The sequence below is a fragment of the Porites lutea genome, chromosome 10 (genome assembly GCF_958299795.1).
Source record: "Porites lutea chromosome 10, jaPorLute2.1, whole genome shotgun sequence".
Taxonomy (NCBI): domain Eukaryota; kingdom Metazoa; phylum Cnidaria; class Anthozoa; order Scleractinia; family Poritidae; genus Porites; species Porites lutea.
The window spans coordinates 10,487,829-10,507,751 of record NC_133210.1 but is presented as its reverse complement, the minus strand read 5'-3'; the positions used below and the strand labels follow the sequence as shown (position 1 = coordinate 10,507,751).

Here is a 19,923-nt window from a genome sequence, read left to right as displayed (position 1 = left end):
GCTATGGAGGCCCGCTCATGATTCCTTATCATCGATTGTAACATTCTACAATTTTATACAGAGTGAGATGCTAGAATAATTCAGTCTTAATTAACCTAATCGTGCTTTGGTTAAAGAACCACGAAAATGGAGAATCAGAGACTATAATTAGAAACTGATGTTATAAAAGTTCGAACTTCAAAATAATATAGTTATATTACATTTACAAAAATAATGTAGTTATATTACATTTACACTAAAGTCAAACCTCTTTAATACGGACACTAATGGGCCAGAACCAAGTGTCCGCTTTACAGAGGTATCCGTATTATGGAGATAAGGAATGTATGATTTTGGCTTTTCTGGGACCAAACGAACTGTCCGTATTATAGAGGTGTCTGTAAGGAGAGGTTAGACTGCATCTGCTTAATCTGCAGCCATCCGTAGCTAAAGGAAGTTATCGACAGATGACGTAAATATCCTTAGACCGATCAAAGTTCAGCAAAATATATATTTTTTATCTTTTAAAAACTGGATAAAAAGTGTGATCATCTGAAGGGAGCTGTGAAGCATTTTGTGGCTTACGGAGTCAAGTGGTTCATCACTACTCTTACTAGGCGCCATGTTTACTGTTATGATGCAGTTCGATGTGCAAGAGCTCTAACCAGCTGCTACGAATTCGGAAACCAAGAAGCATGGTGTTAAGAACCTTTTGAACAGTAGATTCACTTTCCGATTGTGGCAAATTCTCGTTTTTCTGTTCGTAATGACAATCATTATTACTGTCACTCGTATTCTGGCCGCAAGGTTTGGTCCAGCGAGCCCATGCTACAAAATTTCTTGCAAAGAACATGAAAGAAACCAGTGGTGTATTCCCAGCAACTAAGTAGGATAGAGGTAACCTAACTTTCCTCCCACTTCAACACTTAGCATTTAGTGCCCCAATGCTGCGCTCTTCTAGATTATTGAATTTAAGTAAGGGTTGCATTGTGCAAGCCATTTCATTCCTTAAACTACGAGCGAATTAAATTGATTCATCCAGTGGTCAATGAAACACCTTAGCAAGATATATAACCTTAAAAGAAAACCTCCTAAGGTCAGGATTTAGTAACAAAATGTCGTCATCTAATTTTCATGCCAAGAAAGACCCTTAAGACGTCGAGCCCGAAATCCTCCTAGAAAAAAAACGAGAAAAGGGAAAATAGAAAGAGCGAGGAGAAAGAAAGGAGGAGAATGAAGAAGGCAAATGACTGCACTCTTAGTTTTTATGTTGACTTCTTTATTTTGGTTCTAACGTTATTCAAAAATCCAGCTCTGATATATGTTTTTCCTACCATTGCGGCTAACAGAAATCTGATAAAAAAGGATATATTTTAAAAGCTAATGATTAAGTAACGGCTTTCATTTTTCAGCTTTAAAGCCCTACGACTAAATTTGTTGTAGTTTTACAGCGAACAGTTCACTCTATTACGCTGAAAACCTCCTGTTGTTTTGGGGTTTCTTGAGTGGAACATGGGCTTCCTGTGCAAAAGCCAACCATGTTTAATATTTATCCCTTTGAAAAAAAAGAAACACTTTGTTTTTATCAGCGAAAACTAGGTAGTAGTTACTCTTTCTTCTTTCACTTTTCCATAAAAGTAAAAACACATTTTGTGCATTTTTTTGTTTAACCGTATAATTTTAACTAAAGTGGGTGCCCTGTGTTAAAAGCTCAAAATGTTTAACGCTTAATTTTGCATGTTCCACCGAACGGATTTTGGCGAATTTTTAGTATTTTGCTAGATAGGCCACCCTTACTTAAATGGCGTTGAAAACAATTCTGTTGCAATTAGTTTGATGTTGATGCCTAGATTGACTGGACTAAAGCCCTCGGCGACACGCGTGCAAAACGTCTGCGCATGCGCAAGGTCTCTATTTTCAATAATTAAAATTTGCAAAATCTTCCCCATTTAAATTGAAAAACACTTAGGAATGTTTGATATGTTTAATGGTTTGCAGCCGGTTCTAGTATTAAGCACAACAAAAAATTCCTTAAACTAACTTACCTCGACTGGCTTTTTTCGTGGTTTGACAGTAAACTCAAGATGACTCGAGAACTGTTTATTACCTCGTGCTGTGCAGTGATAACACCACCGTGTGCCCGGGCGATATGCTGTAGTTAGAGAGCCAATCTCGTCAAATATTGGTTAAAATCTGCGAGGAATTGGCTTTGAATCCAGGCGAGAAGGGGTTTTCCTGTCATGTGTTGGACAGGAACAGCGCACGTCCTTTCTTCGCAACTCATCCCAATGTCGCCGGCAAACATGGGAGTTTACCGGCAAACCAACAACACGGCTGAGAGCTTCAGACAGCTGGTAAAGTCGTCCAGTACAAGGTTTTTCCGTCCTTGTTTTTCCACTTAGCATGCATTGGTCGTTTTCGTTGTTCGCATTGACCGAGCTCAGCGACATGATGACCAAAACAGCAACAATGGCTACGGCGAAGTGCTGCCAGAGCGAGCGTGGACTTTCAAACATAATTTTCGCCTTTGGTGCAAGGAGGAAAGTATGTGGTGCAAAAGAGAGAAACTAAAGCAATTAATAAACTTTGTGTTCGTGAAATTCTAAGTTTATCTTTTGTGTGTGGAGCTTACTTTTTTGAATTTCGCGGCCGGAATCTAGTTTGTTTTGGTATCGCGTATAATTTCGATGGGGGAGGCACTGGCAAATTCGCGCTGGAAGCAGGAAAGGCACGCATGCGCACTGCGTTTTTCACGCGTGTCGCCCTCGGCTCTTTCGGCGCTTTCTCCCTCTTCCAGGAGCAGCCACAGGCTTTGTTGTCGTACTGCCACTTCCACTCATTTTTGATCCTCCACTACATATACTACATTTCGCTATATACACTACATTCCACAGAGAAGCAACGCTAAAAACTGCTTTAGAATTACTGGATTACAGCGTCAAGATTCGAAGCCAAATGCAGACAATAACACGCGCTATTCTCCCTTGAAATCAATCACCGAGTGTATCAAATTCACAAAGAGGGCGGAGTTGTGAACAGATTTTTGACAGCTCGACGACATTTTTGAACCCCCTGGTCGGAGCGAACTCATTGTATGGAAAAAGGACAGTTGGTTTTTTCTCTCTCGCCAAACGCGCCCTATGGGCATGTAAGGCTCGCACGCTTCGCGCGCGTAAGACTCTTACGCCACGCTTTACCAATTTCTTAACTGATTTTGAGAAAAAAACCGACTGTTTTGCAGTCTACAGGAAGCAAGAAATAAATAGATAAAGCCCGCCCTTATTAAATAAGCAACGGGCTATGAAGCCCTTCAACCCAATATTTTGGAAACGATGCGCCTCTCCTCCTAGTAAATATAGCAGTCGAGCATTCTTGGATGCATTTCTAGTCAATTTAGAAGACCTGAATTCCAATATTACTTGGAGAGCATGTTTCCTTATTACGCTTGCATTTACACCTAGGTGTTAATTAGGGTTAAGCCTCACCGCTTTATTTAACTAACTCGTGGTCAGCCTGTGTAATTGTACTTTCTAGGTTCGTATCATGCCCTTGAGGTGATCGTTGACCCCAGGAAAAAAAAGGCTGAATTTTCAATATGAGAATTTATTTGTTTTGTTTAACTTACAAAAAATAGGCAACTTTGAAACAATATGCAACTTTGATGTTTCAATGTGCGGTTTCGTGCAAGGCATTAATGACAAGTTTGACTGGACTCGACACAAGGGAAGCACACCTTCTAATGGTAAAGGACCTTCCTTTGATCACACCACTGGAAACTTGACCGGTGAGCTCTTAACTAATTCATCAGTACATCTAGCCAGTCCGACTATGAGCAACGAGAACTGCAATAACTTATAAAAAATTTAACAGTCAGTTGGTCGGCATTTCTACTTCATTTTTTGCATGAAAATATCGCTAGTTTTAGTCTTGCAAATTTAATTACATGTCACTCTTTTCTATCATTTTGGTTGTTGTTGTTGTTTCTTAGATTAAACTGCTTGTTTTTGTTTCTTTTTTTGTTGCTTGTACGTTGCACAGGTGTATCAAATGTAGGCGAGAGTATCTAATTTAATTTCGACTACCTCGGGATCGGTGCAACTACAACAATGTAGTTACTCTTTACATCGTGGGCTTTGTCGTCATTTGCCCTCTGATTCTACCATTAATAATACGTCTGTCTTCAAAGAAAAAACTAAAACGAATCAAACGAAACTTGGGAACTTACTAATAGGTACTTCAGATACTAACTGGCTAACTAACTAACTTCAGGTACTAACTGTTACTGTTGTAACAGTTAGAATACTGTTTTAAGTCAACTGGATTCTTTTTCAGTGCCTTCTGGTCAATTTTTTTTCTTGTTGCCTTCCTTACATCTTTTCCTCTTTGTAGGTTATTACATGTGCATTTTTTAGAAATATTTAGTCCACAGGAGAGAGCTGAATAATATGACAAAATTGGACCGTCCTCTACTGAAAAGACTAAGTTGCTACCCTCTAACCATCTTCATCCCTATAAGGTTATTACATGTATATAGAAGCATCCAGTCCAAGACAACCAGGTGGTAACGCAAAATTGTACAGTCCTCCACTGGAATTCTTTGGGAATATGTGCCTACAGTTCTATTATCATATGTCTGGTGCAACTACTGGAAGCCTGAATGTCACCGTAAGTGGGAACTTAGTGTTCTCTGCTCGTGGTTATAAAGAAGGCTTGTGGCGTAAAGCCAGCATTAATGTATCAGCTATCGAGGGATTGCATAGGGTAAGCCATGCGTTATTTTTGTGTCTCTTCTAACAACAACAATAACAACAACCCAATCTTTATTTTTATCAACTCATTGCTTAACAATAAATTAGGATAATAAAATTATTGAAACTAAAATTAGAATTTAAACTTTAATGACCCCATCAATGGTGGTAAAACGCTGTTCTCTGAGAGCGGTAATTGGGAAAGCTAACCGGGTTGGGAGCCATAAGCCACCAATAGCTCACTTTTTTTGTTAATTTAATTGCCATTAAAGTACACCAGAGGGTCCGGGAATTTTTCACAACTGATAGTTTTCACCAACCCTGGCCATCATTCGCTGTTTTTTAGTTACATTTACATAAACAACGTAGATTCCCATCTGCGATCCTTAAGTGGTAGTAATTTCAGTTTTACTGAAAGAACCTTCAATAACAAGACTTTTCTGGTCTGAAGGGTGCGCAGGTCCACCTTCCAGAAGACGTCTTTCGGTTCTCGCGTCTATTTTCTCCGAATCTTACTTTAGCCATAAGTTTCTCTACTTCGGTCTGTAATGAAAAACCAAAAAAGTCGACAAGACTGCATCCGTTATAATACTTCATCTTTACCATTAATTATAAATTAAGCACACATGAAATATAAGTGATGTACCATTTGGTAACATTATTTAGTCACAGCAAGATTATTCTTTCTTACTCATACATGTAGTGGTGCAAGTAAGTCCGTAAATGTAGTGCAAAATATGATGCGCTTGGTGTTTCCAAGAGGATCTGTTTTGCTATTAGCCGACATTTCCTTATTTCTATTGTTAAGTTTGCAGTTTTATGACAAATTCGAAGATAATTTTTCATTAATTTCAAGACATTAATAATAACAGCGACTCTTCCGGACTGATTGCACCTTTGACAGGTAACATTTGAAGGCGTAGTGGGAAGCAGTGACACTGGTGACATAGCAATTGACGACTTCTCCTTGACAGCAGGGTCATGTCCTTATGGTAAGTTTATTGACTAAATGGTGCACTGCCACCTATTTTGAAAGTAAAAAAAAGAGACGTCTTTGCAGATTTTGAGAGCTTGAAGGGGGACCGGGGCACTTGATAAGCAAATAGACAAGATGTTAAAGGGCTCTGTTTTCTTTTATTCTTCCCGCTTATCTCTCACCTTTTCATTTGTTGCTTCACCTACTTCGACTGCAACTACTGGCGAACTTAAAAGCTGTTTTTATATACACCGTCCGTGTTTTACACAGTCCACAGTCCGTTGTCCGCAGTCTGCAGTCCGTCTTTTATACTGCCCGGTTCGATTAGGTTCGATTGAGTTCGATAAAGTTCGATTACCGAACAGTTTGAGTGGTTACGTCTGCATTTAAGAGGCAATGTCCCTAAAAGCGTTCCACTCGATTTCAGACTCGAAAACACTTTTGCCTTATATTTATATCATCAATACCACTATCCATCCTTATGACTAAATTGCAGTTAGAATGAGAAAATAGTTTATAAAAACTGCCATTCTCAGCATTTCATCTCTGAACGATCGTTTGCGGCTAAAATATGCAAATTTTAGACGCTGTTATTCAGCCTTTTTAACGATCGTTAAAAGCTACTACAGGCCGTTAAAACCTAGACCATTTGCACTCATTTGGAAGTATATTGTTTCTTCTTACTGTTTCAATACGACTTAGTCTTATCTCCCTGTAATCAGCAAAAACAGTTTATCTTTATTCTCGTAATTCAATTAAGTAAGAAAACTGCACCAAAAGATTTGTATTTGTATTTATTTATTTGCCACACGATTACAATTACAAAAAGATGCCAAAAAAAAAAAAATGTAGGAAGAAATGGCGAGGAGACCTAAAGGAAACTATAAAGCTTATGTTAATTAGGCCTCCTCAATTACAATTTTGGAAGATGGCACAAAAATTATGGAGACGGATACAAAATAATATAGGGTGGAAAATTAAAATAACAATCAATATTACGGAAGTTTACAAATGTTGTATAATAAAAGGCTTTTGGAGTATACTAATAATTTTTACAAATAAATGCCTTAAGTGCTCTTTTAAAAGAAAAAGGTGAGGAAGCGTTGATGATGTTTGTGTTTAAGGTGTTGTAAAATTTAGGTCCTTGATAAAAAACGGAAAATTGTTTGGCTCGACTAAGACAGAAAGGCAGACGAAATTTACACGAGTTTCTTGTATTATACGAATGAATTTGACTTTGTAAGGTAAATTGACAATGAAATTTTAAAGGTAGAGTATGGTTTTGATAGGAGTACATGAATAAGCCTAGTTGTATTAAGTATATATCATGAAATTTTAAGATACCAAGGTTTTGAAAGATTGGATCAGTATGCGCATCGAAAGTGGTTTTAGCTATAGTTCTGATCACTCGTTTCTGTAAAATCTCAAGACGAATAAGGTTAGTTCTGTAAGTAGAGGCCCAAACTAAGTTGCAGTAAAAAAGTATGGATAGACTAGAGAAAAATATAGTGTTCGTAAGGTTTTCGTAGATAAATAGAAACTGGATTTATGAATAATTCCTGTGCATTTAGAAACTTTAGTGGCGACATGTGAGATTTCAGATTTCCAATTTAAATTTTCATCCATGATTACTCCCACGAAAACTGTTTTTCTATTACCTGATCAATTTTTTGGCTATTAATTAAAAGTTCAATAGTTTGATTTGTACGCTTTTGGCATGGTTTAAATACAATGAATTTGGTTTTTTTCAAGTTTAATAAAAGCCTGTTAGCTCTAAACCATATTGACAACTTATTTAGCTCAGGCGTTCAGTATATTAGTCAGGCAGTCTTTATCCTTGTGAGACACAAATACGTTTGTATGATCGGCAAATAATATCAATTGTAATATTGTTGACGTGTTGATTATATCGTTGATGTAGAGCAGAAAAAAACAAAGGCCCTAGTATTGAACCTTGAGGAACGCCACACAGGATATTAGCACGAGACGAAACATAACCATTGTATTCTACAAATTAAAGTCTGTTGGAAATATAGCTCTTAATCCATTTCAGAGCCAAGCCACGTATACCATAGTGTTCAAGTAAATCAAATAAGATGGAATGATTGACTGTATCGAAAGCTTTCGAGATATCTGAAAAGACACCAACCACTAATTCACCACGATCAATAGCAGATGAAATTTTTTCATGCAAATCAATCAAGGCAAGCGTCGTAGAGTTGTTTTTCCTGAAGCCGGCAACGTAGCGTGGTTACCAAGCCGATTTCAGCGGTCATGGTTCTTGTCGTGTTGGTTTTGGACGCGATTTTCTACCAGCGTCGGACCGTTTAATCGGGGAAACAAACTGCCGTTTGGCTTCGCTCGCCGGGACGCGATTGCTTGGCTAGGGAGCGAAAATGAAAGTTAAACCTTTGCATTGGGATACGGTGGAATTTTGGCCGTGGGGAAATTTTGACCTGGAATTTTTGGCTTCTTTCGGCGGGCTGTCCATACTGCCTGTGTTTGGCGTTGTCCTCTCTTTATTAGTGAAAACTCGGGATAAAGGAAATCGCTTAAATCGCAACGGATCGGGAAAATAACCACACAGGAAGCAAGAAGTCACCAAGTAAACAAGTCAAAGCGTATTTTATTGAAAATCCATGCGAGTATTTATCTTCTCGAATCTATTACCTGAATTCCCACACAAATCCAGTTTACAATGACGGTCATTTTGAAAATTACGAAACCGCAAGTACTCTCATATTGAGCTTGGGCCGCCAGTGATTTCACACCGACAGCGGGCCGGGTCACCCCGGCAAGACGTGGACCATGGTACCATGGTTTTTCAACGCCGACCATGTTTGAACATGGTCGGCCATGGTTCGACCGTGGGGTGTGACCATGGTGTGTTATCAGCCCTTGACCACGGTATATTGCCAACCATGATGGTAACAAAGTAAATTACTGCTTTTTACTAAGTCAGTGAAAGCACATAAACAGCACATAATAAATTTTATTTTTTCCCATTAGAAATGCATTGAGTTAAGGCCACGCCAAACCATGGTTGACCATCTCCAATCCTTAGTCCGACACAATTACAGTCGAACCCGACTAATACGGACATCGAAGGGACAGAGCGAAGGGTCCGTATTAGAGAGGTGTCCGTATAAAAGAGGTCACTATGATGACGTCACTTAAATGACTCCACTTCCAGTTTTAAGCGTTCAGTAGCTAAAACCAGGCTCATACTCGTCTTTAAACTAGCTGCATTTAAAGTTGTTAATTCCCAGTACAAAGACACTGTCTTTCAGTAGCATACAACATTGTACATCTCAGCTATAGACAAATCACTGTTTTAAAACGAAACAAGCTACAGCGTAAAGCTGCATGTAAAAAGTCTGAATCCTCGCTAGTGGAATTAATGCAATCGGTGGGAGTGGTACACGAATGCCTTAATGCCTTTTTTTATATATATCCAATGAAGCACAGGAGGACAAAAGTATCGTGTCACAACCCTGGGTCGACCAAAATATTTTGTTGGAGAGTGGCTTAGCAAGGTCGATTGTATCTCGAATCATACGAACGTTGCATTTTGCTAGCTGTATTGTGGCCGGAAAGAAACAATGCGTTAACATGATTAAGAAAAAAATTACCTGGGCCGTGTTGTTCAAAGCCGGGTTAATATAACCCAGGGTTAGTACAAAATTTGACTTCAGATATGAAAGCTTAAAATGCACATTCAGTTTAATTCTTTTTGTCTACAATTTAATGATTAAATACTCTAAATAGAATAGAGAAAATTTTCCGAGAAAATGCTTTTGATGAAAAGAAAAAGAGACCCGGGTTAAAATTTAACCCTGGGTTAGCGCTAACCGGCCTTCGAACAACTCGGCCCTGATCAATATTTGAGACTGTGATTATTCTCCTTGCTTGTGTATCAGTCACCATACCGAATTTGATCGGCGAATTATTTTGACTCGCGACGACCGCACAAAAGCAGGGCACAGAAGTATGGCTCAGTCAATTCCAAGCGTGCACATCCCCCTTCGGGTATTTGTCGGGCATTTGTCATTTTGTTTTGGAAAAGCTACAAATGCTCCACGGTGGGGCCGGGCGTTCATACCAAAACCCCACGGTGGGGATTAAAAATAGGGTGCAAATGGCCCACCCGGGACAACACCAAAATTGCAGTTTCCAGTAAATAAGCTGAAAATACCATATTTATAGGAAATCTGTAATAATCTGATCAAACTAGCGCGTGAGGCACCTTATGCAAATCGCTCCTAGCCACTAGTTCACTAATTATTGCAAAAAACATTACATTGATCCGATTAATCTAAATGATAGAACTATAATTAAAGTCTAAATGATACCTTTCTTATTTTCAAAGATGTTTAGTATAGTATATTAACAAACAACCGACGCGCTTTACATGATTATTTTTGATCACGATGGAACCGTTGCATGAATTGTCGCATTGACCAGATTGTCAGATTGTCGTATTGATCGTACAATACGCGAAGTTTATATTAGCTTTCAAATATCTCGCAGAGTTTTTCTAGGCCTTTCTGCCTTGACAATTCACGCGCAAAGAAAGTGCCTTTTCCTTTTAACTCTTCAAACGATACATTGGTTGTTTTTCTTCCATGCGAAAGCTGATCACGACGGCGGGAAGTAATTTCTTAGACGGATGCAAGTACCGTGGGGTAGGGAAAAGATGGAGCGACAACCACCCATATCTGTTTATTAAAAATATTCTTTATAAAGCTATTAAGATAGGTATATTTTTTTAGTGAAATATTGAAAAAGTAATGAACCAGAGGGAGGGGCTATCTCTATTGTTTTCATGTGTTTGTCTGTGACCGATTCATCACTGCCAGTGTGACGTCACTGGCCTTCGTAGCAGGCGCTTGGAAGTAGTAGGTGAAAGAGGGAACCGGCGCGCGCGAGGGAGACACGCGAGGCATACTAACGGGCGAGTGCCAGTCGGGTTGCTTGCGCAAATTTGGAAGGGACACCATGGTCATTTGAACCAGAAAGGTTGGGGAAAAGATGAAAAGCTAGGCAAATAGATCATATGTGCGTGAACTTTGTCGTATCTGCTTGCGTAAACCGTCTTGGTGTTTTGTGTCCGCAATTGTGTAATTTTGTTTTTAAAATTTGTGTCGCGGGCCGTGTTTACGGGACCAGCAAGAGGATGAAATTGGCAACGTCTAGTCTCCAGAATAGGAGGGTCGATTCAGAAGTCACACACGTTTATATTCCATATCTTCTTCGCTAATTAAATCGACCGTATTTCTCATCAATCCCTTCGAGTGCGGGGTTCTGTTTATTTCTCAATTCTCCACTAAATTCAGTACAGCTTGTTTGATTGATTTTCTACAACGATCGGTGCTTTGAACCCAAAATAATAATGCGAAATAGCTTTGATATACGCGCTTAAGCTATTTTTTTCAAACAGCGTCTATGGAAGAGAAAAATGGTTTTAAAAAAACAAATTCACTTCGACAAAAACTGAGTGGCACAGTAGTGCAGTGGTCAAGGAGTTGCTTGCACGGCGAAGCTGTTTTCTGTTTCTTTGTTGTACAATATTTTATTCTGTGAGGGAATTTATGAGTAGTTTGTTGAGCCAGATGTAGGAACGATATTTACCCAAAAATATGCACGTATTCGAGATGGTATGCAAACAATGAAATCTAGGGCCAAGACTAAAACAAATAGCTATATGCCTTTACCAAATTATCAGGACTAACATACCAGATTGAAATTTACCAAAATTACGCATTAAAATTATCAACTGAACATAAGATCCTGCCATGGTCTTGACCGTCGATTACGGTAAACAGAGTTAAACCCTTACAATACAAAATCTTATTAGTTCGACTGGTTTTCCACAAATTAGCATGGAATCGAAATGGGATGGGAAATGGGAAATATTTTTGGGATGTAAACGAATCAATCTCGTTTTTGTTTTTTAGTACCTGTTGTGCGCTTGAGCCAAAAATTAGACCTTTTTCGGCAAATCTATTTCGATCCCTCTTTCTTGTTCTCTTTCTTAGTTTTGTTGCCCACTTTATCGTCATTCTTTCCTACGGAATTTCGGCTGGCTAACTTCCAGGAACAGGAAAGTTTTATCTGGAAAGAGTAATAGATGATAGTGAAATTGACAGTGGATTTTCAGTTCCCTAAAATGTTAGTCTGCCGGGATTAGTGAGAATCTGTCCTTCCTGAACCCGTAATTTGCCAACTTAATCACATAAATTAATCACATATCGACACATAAATCGTCAAACGACCTCTTCAGTTGATCGCCACAGTATTCAAAATAACAGACACTCTACGTAGCAATGCATGAAAAATGACCCATAGTAGTAATGAGGCTGTTGGGCTACAACAGTCCTTGGAATGCGGACGTAGTTCCATTCACTTTTTTTTTTTCACCCTAAATGACCCGATCCTTTGCCAAGGGATTAGTAATACCACGGCTTTCTTTATGGGGAGAAATGTCTTTTACAAAAGTGTGTGTAACCGCACCTTATGAGCTGTTTATTGATTATTGTTTATTATCATTTTGCCACACAAACAAACATATACGAAGAAAGTTTAAAAGAAGATGAGGCAACGGAGCACAAGAAAGCCAAGAAAGCCAAGAATAAGGCTTGTGAATAGGACTCCTTAAGTCGAACTTAATGTCCACCCAATTCGTAATTTAGGTGGTCTCATGATAAATTCGACGTCTTGCCCCCTTCTTAAGTGAAGGATTATACTACCTGATTGGTACTTTTAAATTTCGCTTTTTTAGCGATTCTAAAAAAATCGCGAAATTAAAGACCCGCGAATATAAATCCACGCGAAATGTTAAAACCCATGTAGAAAATTCAAAACTAGCCAAAAAAAAAATTAACAATTTAGCAACAACATATACATTATGTTCAACAAACACCACAAATTGTTGATTGGTTTTACTGGCAATTAAAAGTTCCATTTTGTATGTTCAGTTGTGAAATAGCGTTAATAGCAAAGATTTCACACATTGCTTGTTCCAGTTTATCTAGAAATTTTTTTTTGAAAAATAAAATCACCTTGAGAACGCTTAAATCGCGAAATTTAATGGTCTTTTTTCATATTTGCCTGTAGAAATCGAGAAAACAAAACTCCGCGAAAAACTATCTTGCCAAATTCGCGGAATTAAGTATTTCTTTTTCTTTTTTTTTTCTGCCTACTTTCTTCATGAATTTTTGCCGCGTAGGTATTTCGAGTACTCGTGAATTTTATGTTTTCGTTTTTCTATCCAGGTTGTTCCGGTTATTACTTTAAAAAATACCAAGATTTACCAACCAGAGGAGCTCACGCCGTGGAACATTTCACCATCCATGGAAATCTATTTCTCGCCTTCGCAAACTACCAAAGCGACACCTCCGAAAAATACAACACAGACTCATTCATCTACAAGTCCAACGACTCAACTGGAAAGTTCTTCCTTTACCAGACCATAGGTGCAAGTGGAGTGCTTGACGTAGAATATTTTACAATATCTGATGAACATTATCTTGCTGTTGCTAATAATTTTAATGGAACTACGAGCAGACTGAACTCAGTTATTTATCGTTGGAATGGAACATTGTTTGTTTTCTTTCAAAACGTTGCAACGCTGGGAGGAGACGACTTTAATTTTTTTACGATAGACAAAGAACCCTTTCTTACCGCAGCCAATCTTTGGGACGATGTTACAAATAGAATAAACTCAGTCATCTACAAATGGAAAAACCAAAGGTTTGAAAAGTTTCAGGAGATAGCAACAAACGGATGTCGTACAAGTGTTGCGTTTGAAATTAATAATGAAAGCTACGTTGCTTTTGCTAACGCTCTCGGAAATTCAGTCGTTTATAAGTGGTCAGGGAAAGGCTTCCTCAAACTGCAGACTCTCCAAAAAGCAAAGGATGCAAATTTCTTTTATATCAATGATCACGCGTTCCTGGCCATTGTCTCTGATGGTCACTCGTTTATTTACGAGTGGGATGGAAGTAAGTTTGTGTTATTTCAGTCTATTACTACTCGTGGAACGTGGGGCTTGCATTCATTTGTCCGATGTGGTCAAACGTTTCTGGGGGTGACTGATCGGTCCAGCACAAAATCCTCGCTATATCGATTCTCTTATGGCCAGTTCACAAAATATCAAGAGATTTCAACCTCTGAAGCCATTGATATGACGACATTTGAATACAAGGGTTATACTTACCTGGCTGTTGCTAATTCAGGAAATAATAACAAAAAGAACATTAACAGCACTCTGTACAGGTGGACCTAAAAAGATTGCTTATGTATGCGCGTTAAATTGTTAATTCCAAGTTCCCGATACAGTTACACCCACAGGATGAAGTAATTAATTAAAGAGAAATTTAGTAACTAGGAATTTTATAAGTCATATTATATATACCGTATGTCACATCTGATTGTAAATGTGTGTACATATGTAGTGAGAGTAACATTTTAAAGCAAAAACTGCTGCTAAGATAGTACATTTCATTATCATAAAGAATATCTCTCAGTACGCGCACTTTCATTGGTCAATTTAGTGGGCCATATTTCATTGCTTCAAAAGTTTGTTTTGGTCGCAATTGTCGGGACAGAAATACAATGTAAAACTGTTTGTTTCATGTAGTTAAGTGTCAAAGAAATGTTTTTTTTGGAAGCCAATAAAATTCATGTTTAGTATTTGACGCGCGTCGATCAACAGCGGCCAATCTGCTCAAATTGAAATCTTTGATCCTGTGTTTGACATTTTACCTAGGTCTATGAATTACCGTTTCTGCCCAATGTTGAGCTGCAAGGAACAAAGGTCAGAAGACAATTTTAACCTCTTTTTGATTTACTGTAACTAGTGATGATGTTAGGGCCTTGCAGCATTAAAAAAAATAATCATCAACTCACAACTGTAACAAAATTATCAAAACGGGATCCATAGGCAGTAACAGGATATTTTAGGTAATATGTCAAAGACAGAGTGATAAAGAAATATTTAAAGTGGCTCTCAAGTCTATAAACAAAGCTTTCGTCGACTTATAAGCAAAGGTTTAGTTATAGAGAAACAAGTAAAAAATAACGCGAATAAAATCGACGTTTCCAAAAAGTTTTGCTCGAATTGAGTCCGATTGGACATTAAGACTTGTCTTGCAATTTTGGTTCATGAGATTCACCGCCATAAGGAGCCACCTTAATTTCTATGCACAATCAAATTATGCCATTGGCCACGCGCCCTGCCCAAGAAGGACAGTCTATTGGGAGTGGTCTGTCTGACATATTTTGGTCAGCTATTCTTGAAAGTTTAGCTCCTGTCCTTTTTTTCCTTTTACTCATGCGAGCCTGATAGGTGGCATCCAGGACAACCTTAATGTTCCTTAACCCAGTTCTGTCCTACCGAAGTGGTTTGATGTGCCTTCCAGGTGGGCCATTCAATGTTTCCTCTGCTTCTCTTTCCTCGCTTTCCTCTGAGGACATAAACTCCACGGCATTTTTCAACTGTTAGAGTGCACTTATTTTTTCTTTGTCCTGTGGGGAGAGAGTGGATTTTTCCACCATTTCTTGACGATATGCCAATTTCTGAAGACCAAGAACAAAGGAATATCATGCATTGTTACTGGTTTAATTAGTTATTCCGCTTTTACTTGCAACTTCGACTATATAATGCAGTTTTTTGCTAGATCGTAAGCAGAATTTGTAACGGACTAGATGCCCGTTCGGCCTTTCTACCACCACGACTCCGACGCTTGCGAAAACTGGCGTTGAAAGTGGTAGATATATGTCATGATTTGAATCATCCCTTTGGAAAGCCAAATCACATATTACAATTGGTGTGGAGGGAAAACTAAATATAATGGCCCGTTTTTGTTAATGATTGCCGTCTTTAATAGTCAGCTAAAACTGTTAACGATTGTCTTGTTCAAGATGGCCACGATGGAAATGAATTGCAATTTTAAACATTTGGCTCATTTTTTCAAGCTCTCTCCGCGTGTCTTGGAAAATGGATATTTCTTGGCAATAGTTTGTTTCTCCTTAAGAAAGGATTTTAAATTTTTCTTTGGACCAGTGATTTTAACATAATTTTGACCAATAACCCACGAAATCCTGTTGTCATAGTCCCTTAAATAATATAAAGATTTAGCCAGGGCTAAAAGCGAAGCTCCCGTTAATAAATTCATAATTTAAATCAAACAATAAACTTGTAATCCACAGATCAGGGCACATTCATTTGACTTTTGAGGCAAAGGCTGAGTGATTTTAGAGAAAAATCAGAAGTTGACCGTCCAAGAGTGAAACAAATTTTACATCGAGTTATTTGTACACCGAAAAATAGCAATCATGTTCGATCACAGTAGATTAGGCCTGGAAAACAAATAGACCTATTCGTGTATTGTATTTGCATTAGCTGTAGCATCATAATGTGGCATTCACCAGTGTCTCCAACATTGCTCCGTTAGAGAGAATATGGATAATTGGACAACCCCGAAATATAATTTTAAGAAACACATGCGCCACGATAGTCCTTGGTGGCAGCCAATTTACACGTTGCATTCCTCTGTCTAAAAGAGAGGCCAAAATAAAAATCAGGCCGGATTTTTTGTGTTCGACAAGTTTAGTTTACTAGTAAATCTTGGCGACGAATCTGGTGGCGTGTAAACCAGCCTTTTAAACATACTTTTTCTCATCACGTCTCAGGTAAACAGTACACAGACCTCGGACAGAATTTGCCCTTTTTTGCCCTATTTAAACCTACAATCCTGCAGTTTTTCACAATTTTGCAAGAGAGTTTGCACCCATTCAATATCCACGACGATCAAAGCACGCGCTTCCTTTGCACAACAAATTATAGCATTGAATTATAAAACGTTTTCTGTTAGAAAAATCTGGTGCTATGTGATATGCAGGGTAATAATTATGGGCTTTTAATGAAAACGATAAAAAAAAATTCCCAAAATCACTTTTCGGCCAGCCGGACGGGTTCTCACTTTTGACAGGCACCAAATTTGCAGTGCGATTAATAGAGTTACCATTTACGCTTCAACATGATAGAGAAATGGTTATGTTTAGGTTTTATTTCCCTTTATTCATTAAACTGTGTATGATTTTGTTATGTGTAATCTTTAAAAGCGAGTGATATTTACGCGCGGCGTTTTGAGTATTCCTACATGCGATGTTTATGTTCGACTGGAAACAACTGGTGCAGCGATGGAAATTGCGAGAGGGACTACTAACAATCTATAAAGTAAGTTTAATTCGGTGAAACATGTACAGAGACAATAATTTTCATTCACGAAGAGAAGTATTGAGAGTAAAGTGTCTCAGAAAATCATGAGTCAGGCAAGCATAAGCTTATTTATGTTTTAAGCCGGCTTCCCGGTGTTCGCTCTTTTTCAAGATGAACTCGAGGCAAGAAAATCGCTCAGAGCTTTCTGTTTACAGCCAAAATCATAACTAAATAATCTTCGGAACCTTTTCTTTGAATTTGCGGATCAAAAAATGTCTAAAGGCTTTTTAAACCCGATACTATTGTAGGTTAGATCATTGCTCGTGTTTTAACTTAAGCCCCATAAACCATACGCTCGACTTCAGGAAACCGAAAAAAACACATCAAAGACAATACTGGCTCAGGCTTACCAGTCGAGATGCTGCTTCTGAAGGTCATCAAGTGTTCCAGAATCGCTTGAGACTTTTCAACCTTCTTACGCCTCAAGCAAGGGCAAGGGAGTAAGCTCATTTTTGAAAACGATGCAATCCGAAATCGGATTTCCAATGACTTTGACAAGCGGTGCATTTGTCAACAAAAAGCGCAATAAACAAACCAGCCACGAATTACAGAACATTCTTGATAGCAGCTGTATTTCATTTTGTACACCAAGTAGAAAAAGACAGTTTAAAACATCACAAGATGACACAAAACTCTCTCAGCTCCAGCTATCAGTAAGCAAGTTTCCAGACGCTGCATAAATTTTCCGCATAAACTCACCTGTCAAATTTTGACCAATCAGAACCTAAAAATTGGACGTAGAGCGTGATCAACGCGTGACAGTGAGAAAAGTCAAAAGCGATTGCCTTCTTTGTATGTAAATGTAAAAGCCGGTTGAATTTTCGTGTTCGAGATCAGTTCGAAATCAACATTTTAAAAGTGCGGCTCATGAAACACGACTTATTTCATATGCATTTTAAAAAAATTGAACTTGAAACTGCGATCATTTGAAAAGTAGCAACTTGTCAGCGGATACCTTCAAAATATTACTCGAACTCAGAGGGTCTATACCTGAGCCCGCGATACGGTCAGGCGATACTGGTCAGCAGAAACACTGTTTTGACAGCTGTCAATTAATCAAAACATGGATGTACAACATCAGGTTGCAGGCTCCCAAACTAGCTAGAAAGTGTGAGATTAAAGATTGGTATGCCTGTGGTGCGGACGGACGGAAGGTCGGGTGGTCCGTGTACGGTCACGTGATTGCCGAATTTTCTAGGATGGATAGATTTTCTATAAAGCTATGGGGCTTCGAATTGAGCCCGTGATCAAATAAAATATCAGCGCAAAACTTTAAACACTACGTGACCTCAATAGATAGAAAAATGAGCCCGCGATCCACTCAGGTGATAATGGTCAGTGTATACTCTAGTTTGAAAGCTGTCAATTAACCTTCATTAGAATGGCGAATATTCGAATTCACAGACTACGAGTGTGAGTAGGACATTTCCGTCCGGCATGTAGTGCAAAATGCCAGATCGTGTACCTGAGCGAACCTGAGCCCTCGTTATTATTTTTGTGATAGTGGTCTACACATGTCCCATTTTGACAGCTGTCAATTGACCTTAATTTGGCTTGCCAATGTAACTTTAAAGGACTGTCAGCCATCTGACAGCCTTGCCCAGCGTAGTTTCGTTATGTTGAATTGGTAAGTGTGACATACAGGTGACATATTATATCAGCTTATATATGGGGGCAAAACGACTGGTCTTTTATCGGAGCCCGCAAGACGGTCATGTGATAATTGTCAGCGGATGTCTGATTTTGACAGCTGTCAATCTAATCGTACTCATACGTATGGCTTACATAACTAAGAGGCTAGTCAAGTTGTGCAAGATCTATTGTGACATTTGACGTCGGCTTACATGAAGTGTGTGTACGGACGGGCGGGCGTACGCTACGTCATAACCAAATTTTCTGGGATGGATAGTTCACCAAATTCTCTGACCCATGGTGCTCCGCTGCGCGCGCCTCGCGCGCGCGGGAGCTCCGCTATAAGAATACAGTGTACGTAGTTTTCTAGTTACTGTAATTAAACTATGATTTTTATTATGAAAATAGCCTACCCATCTCACTCTCAGTCGGCGTCTTGTCATGATCCTATGCTCCTAAAGTTTTCCATTCTTCCTTCTTATGGCATCATCCCGGATGCTCCGCCAGTACGTAAAAATTGCCGCTGGAAAATTTAGGAAATAGGTGAATATATGCTATTATCTTATGTGAAAAACGATTTTTTCACAAAGTATTTAAAGTAAGCACACTTCATATTTTTTTATACTGTGATAAAGCAATCCAACTATTTGAGGGCACACCTGGGAAATGAAAGCAATGATAGCCTAAACCTTCTACTCGTCCCCTGTCTAAATGTACAGTATATGTACCTTGGTTACTAGAACTACTTATACATACCTTTTATCTCTGCCTTGACCCATTTTTTTTCCCGAGATTTCTTCGCACTTCTTTCGTAAGTAATTCCTCCACTTTCTTATTTTCATCATGGTCATACCTTAAAAGGTTAAAGAACAGAAAAACTGGGTTAAATATGAAAATGACGATTTCTCGCCTCAAGTGTTATGTCATGCCTAGTGCCTTTGATTACAGTTCTCTACCGGTTGAAATTGTTTTCATTCAAATATAGAAATGGATAAACAGCTTCGGTTTTGTCCACTCAAAGATTGGCGGCTCTACTTGAGTAAATGGATGTTGTTCGAACTACAGTTGTATGTAAAATATTTTCTAATTGTGACCTATCTTTTTATCAAAAATACGACAAAAATATAAAAAATGTTTTTTTTCTTCTTCTCCTAGACGGATAAACAGCTATATCCCGCACATAACAAAAACAGATTTTCTAATTACAATCTTCCTCATGAATCAATAGGAAAATGCCCACTAATTTATCAAAAATTTAACAAAAAATAGGAGATCTGCAAACACCCAAGCACCATTTTTTCCAC

General features: G+C 38.5%; 1 protein-coding gene and 1 long non-coding RNA gene across 2 annotated transcripts in view; one reads left to right on the top strand and one right to left on the bottom strand.

The window, feature by feature from the left end:
* LOC140949480 (uncharacterized) overlaps nucleotides 1-13,990 on the top strand; it is a 29,106-nt gene extending 15,116 nt beyond the window's left edge. The window contains exons 6-9 of the mRNA XM_073398639.1: nucleotides 3,614-3,763; nucleotides 4,496-4,740; nucleotides 5,632-5,719; nucleotides 12,978-13,990. Of these exons, the coding sequence (XP_073254740.1) occupies nucleotides 3,614-3,763; nucleotides 4,496-4,740; nucleotides 5,632-5,719; nucleotides 12,978-13,990 (1,496 nt within the window). The remainder of the gene's footprint in view (nucleotides 1-3,613; nucleotides 3,764-4,495; nucleotides 4,741-5,631; nucleotides 5,720-12,977) is intronic.
* A 998-nt stretch (nucleotides 13,991-14,988) lies between these two features.
* On the bottom strand, nucleotides 14,989-19,584 carry LOC140949839 (uncharacterized). Its single transcript, XR_012167125.1, has 3 exons — nucleotides 19,376-19,584; nucleotides 19,033-19,142; nucleotides 14,989-15,282 (listed from the first exon to the last, which is right to left on the bottom strand). It is a non-coding gene; the product is annotated as an uncharacterized lncRNA (long non-coding RNA).
* Between the last annotated feature and the right edge of the window lie 339 nt (nucleotides 19,585-19,923).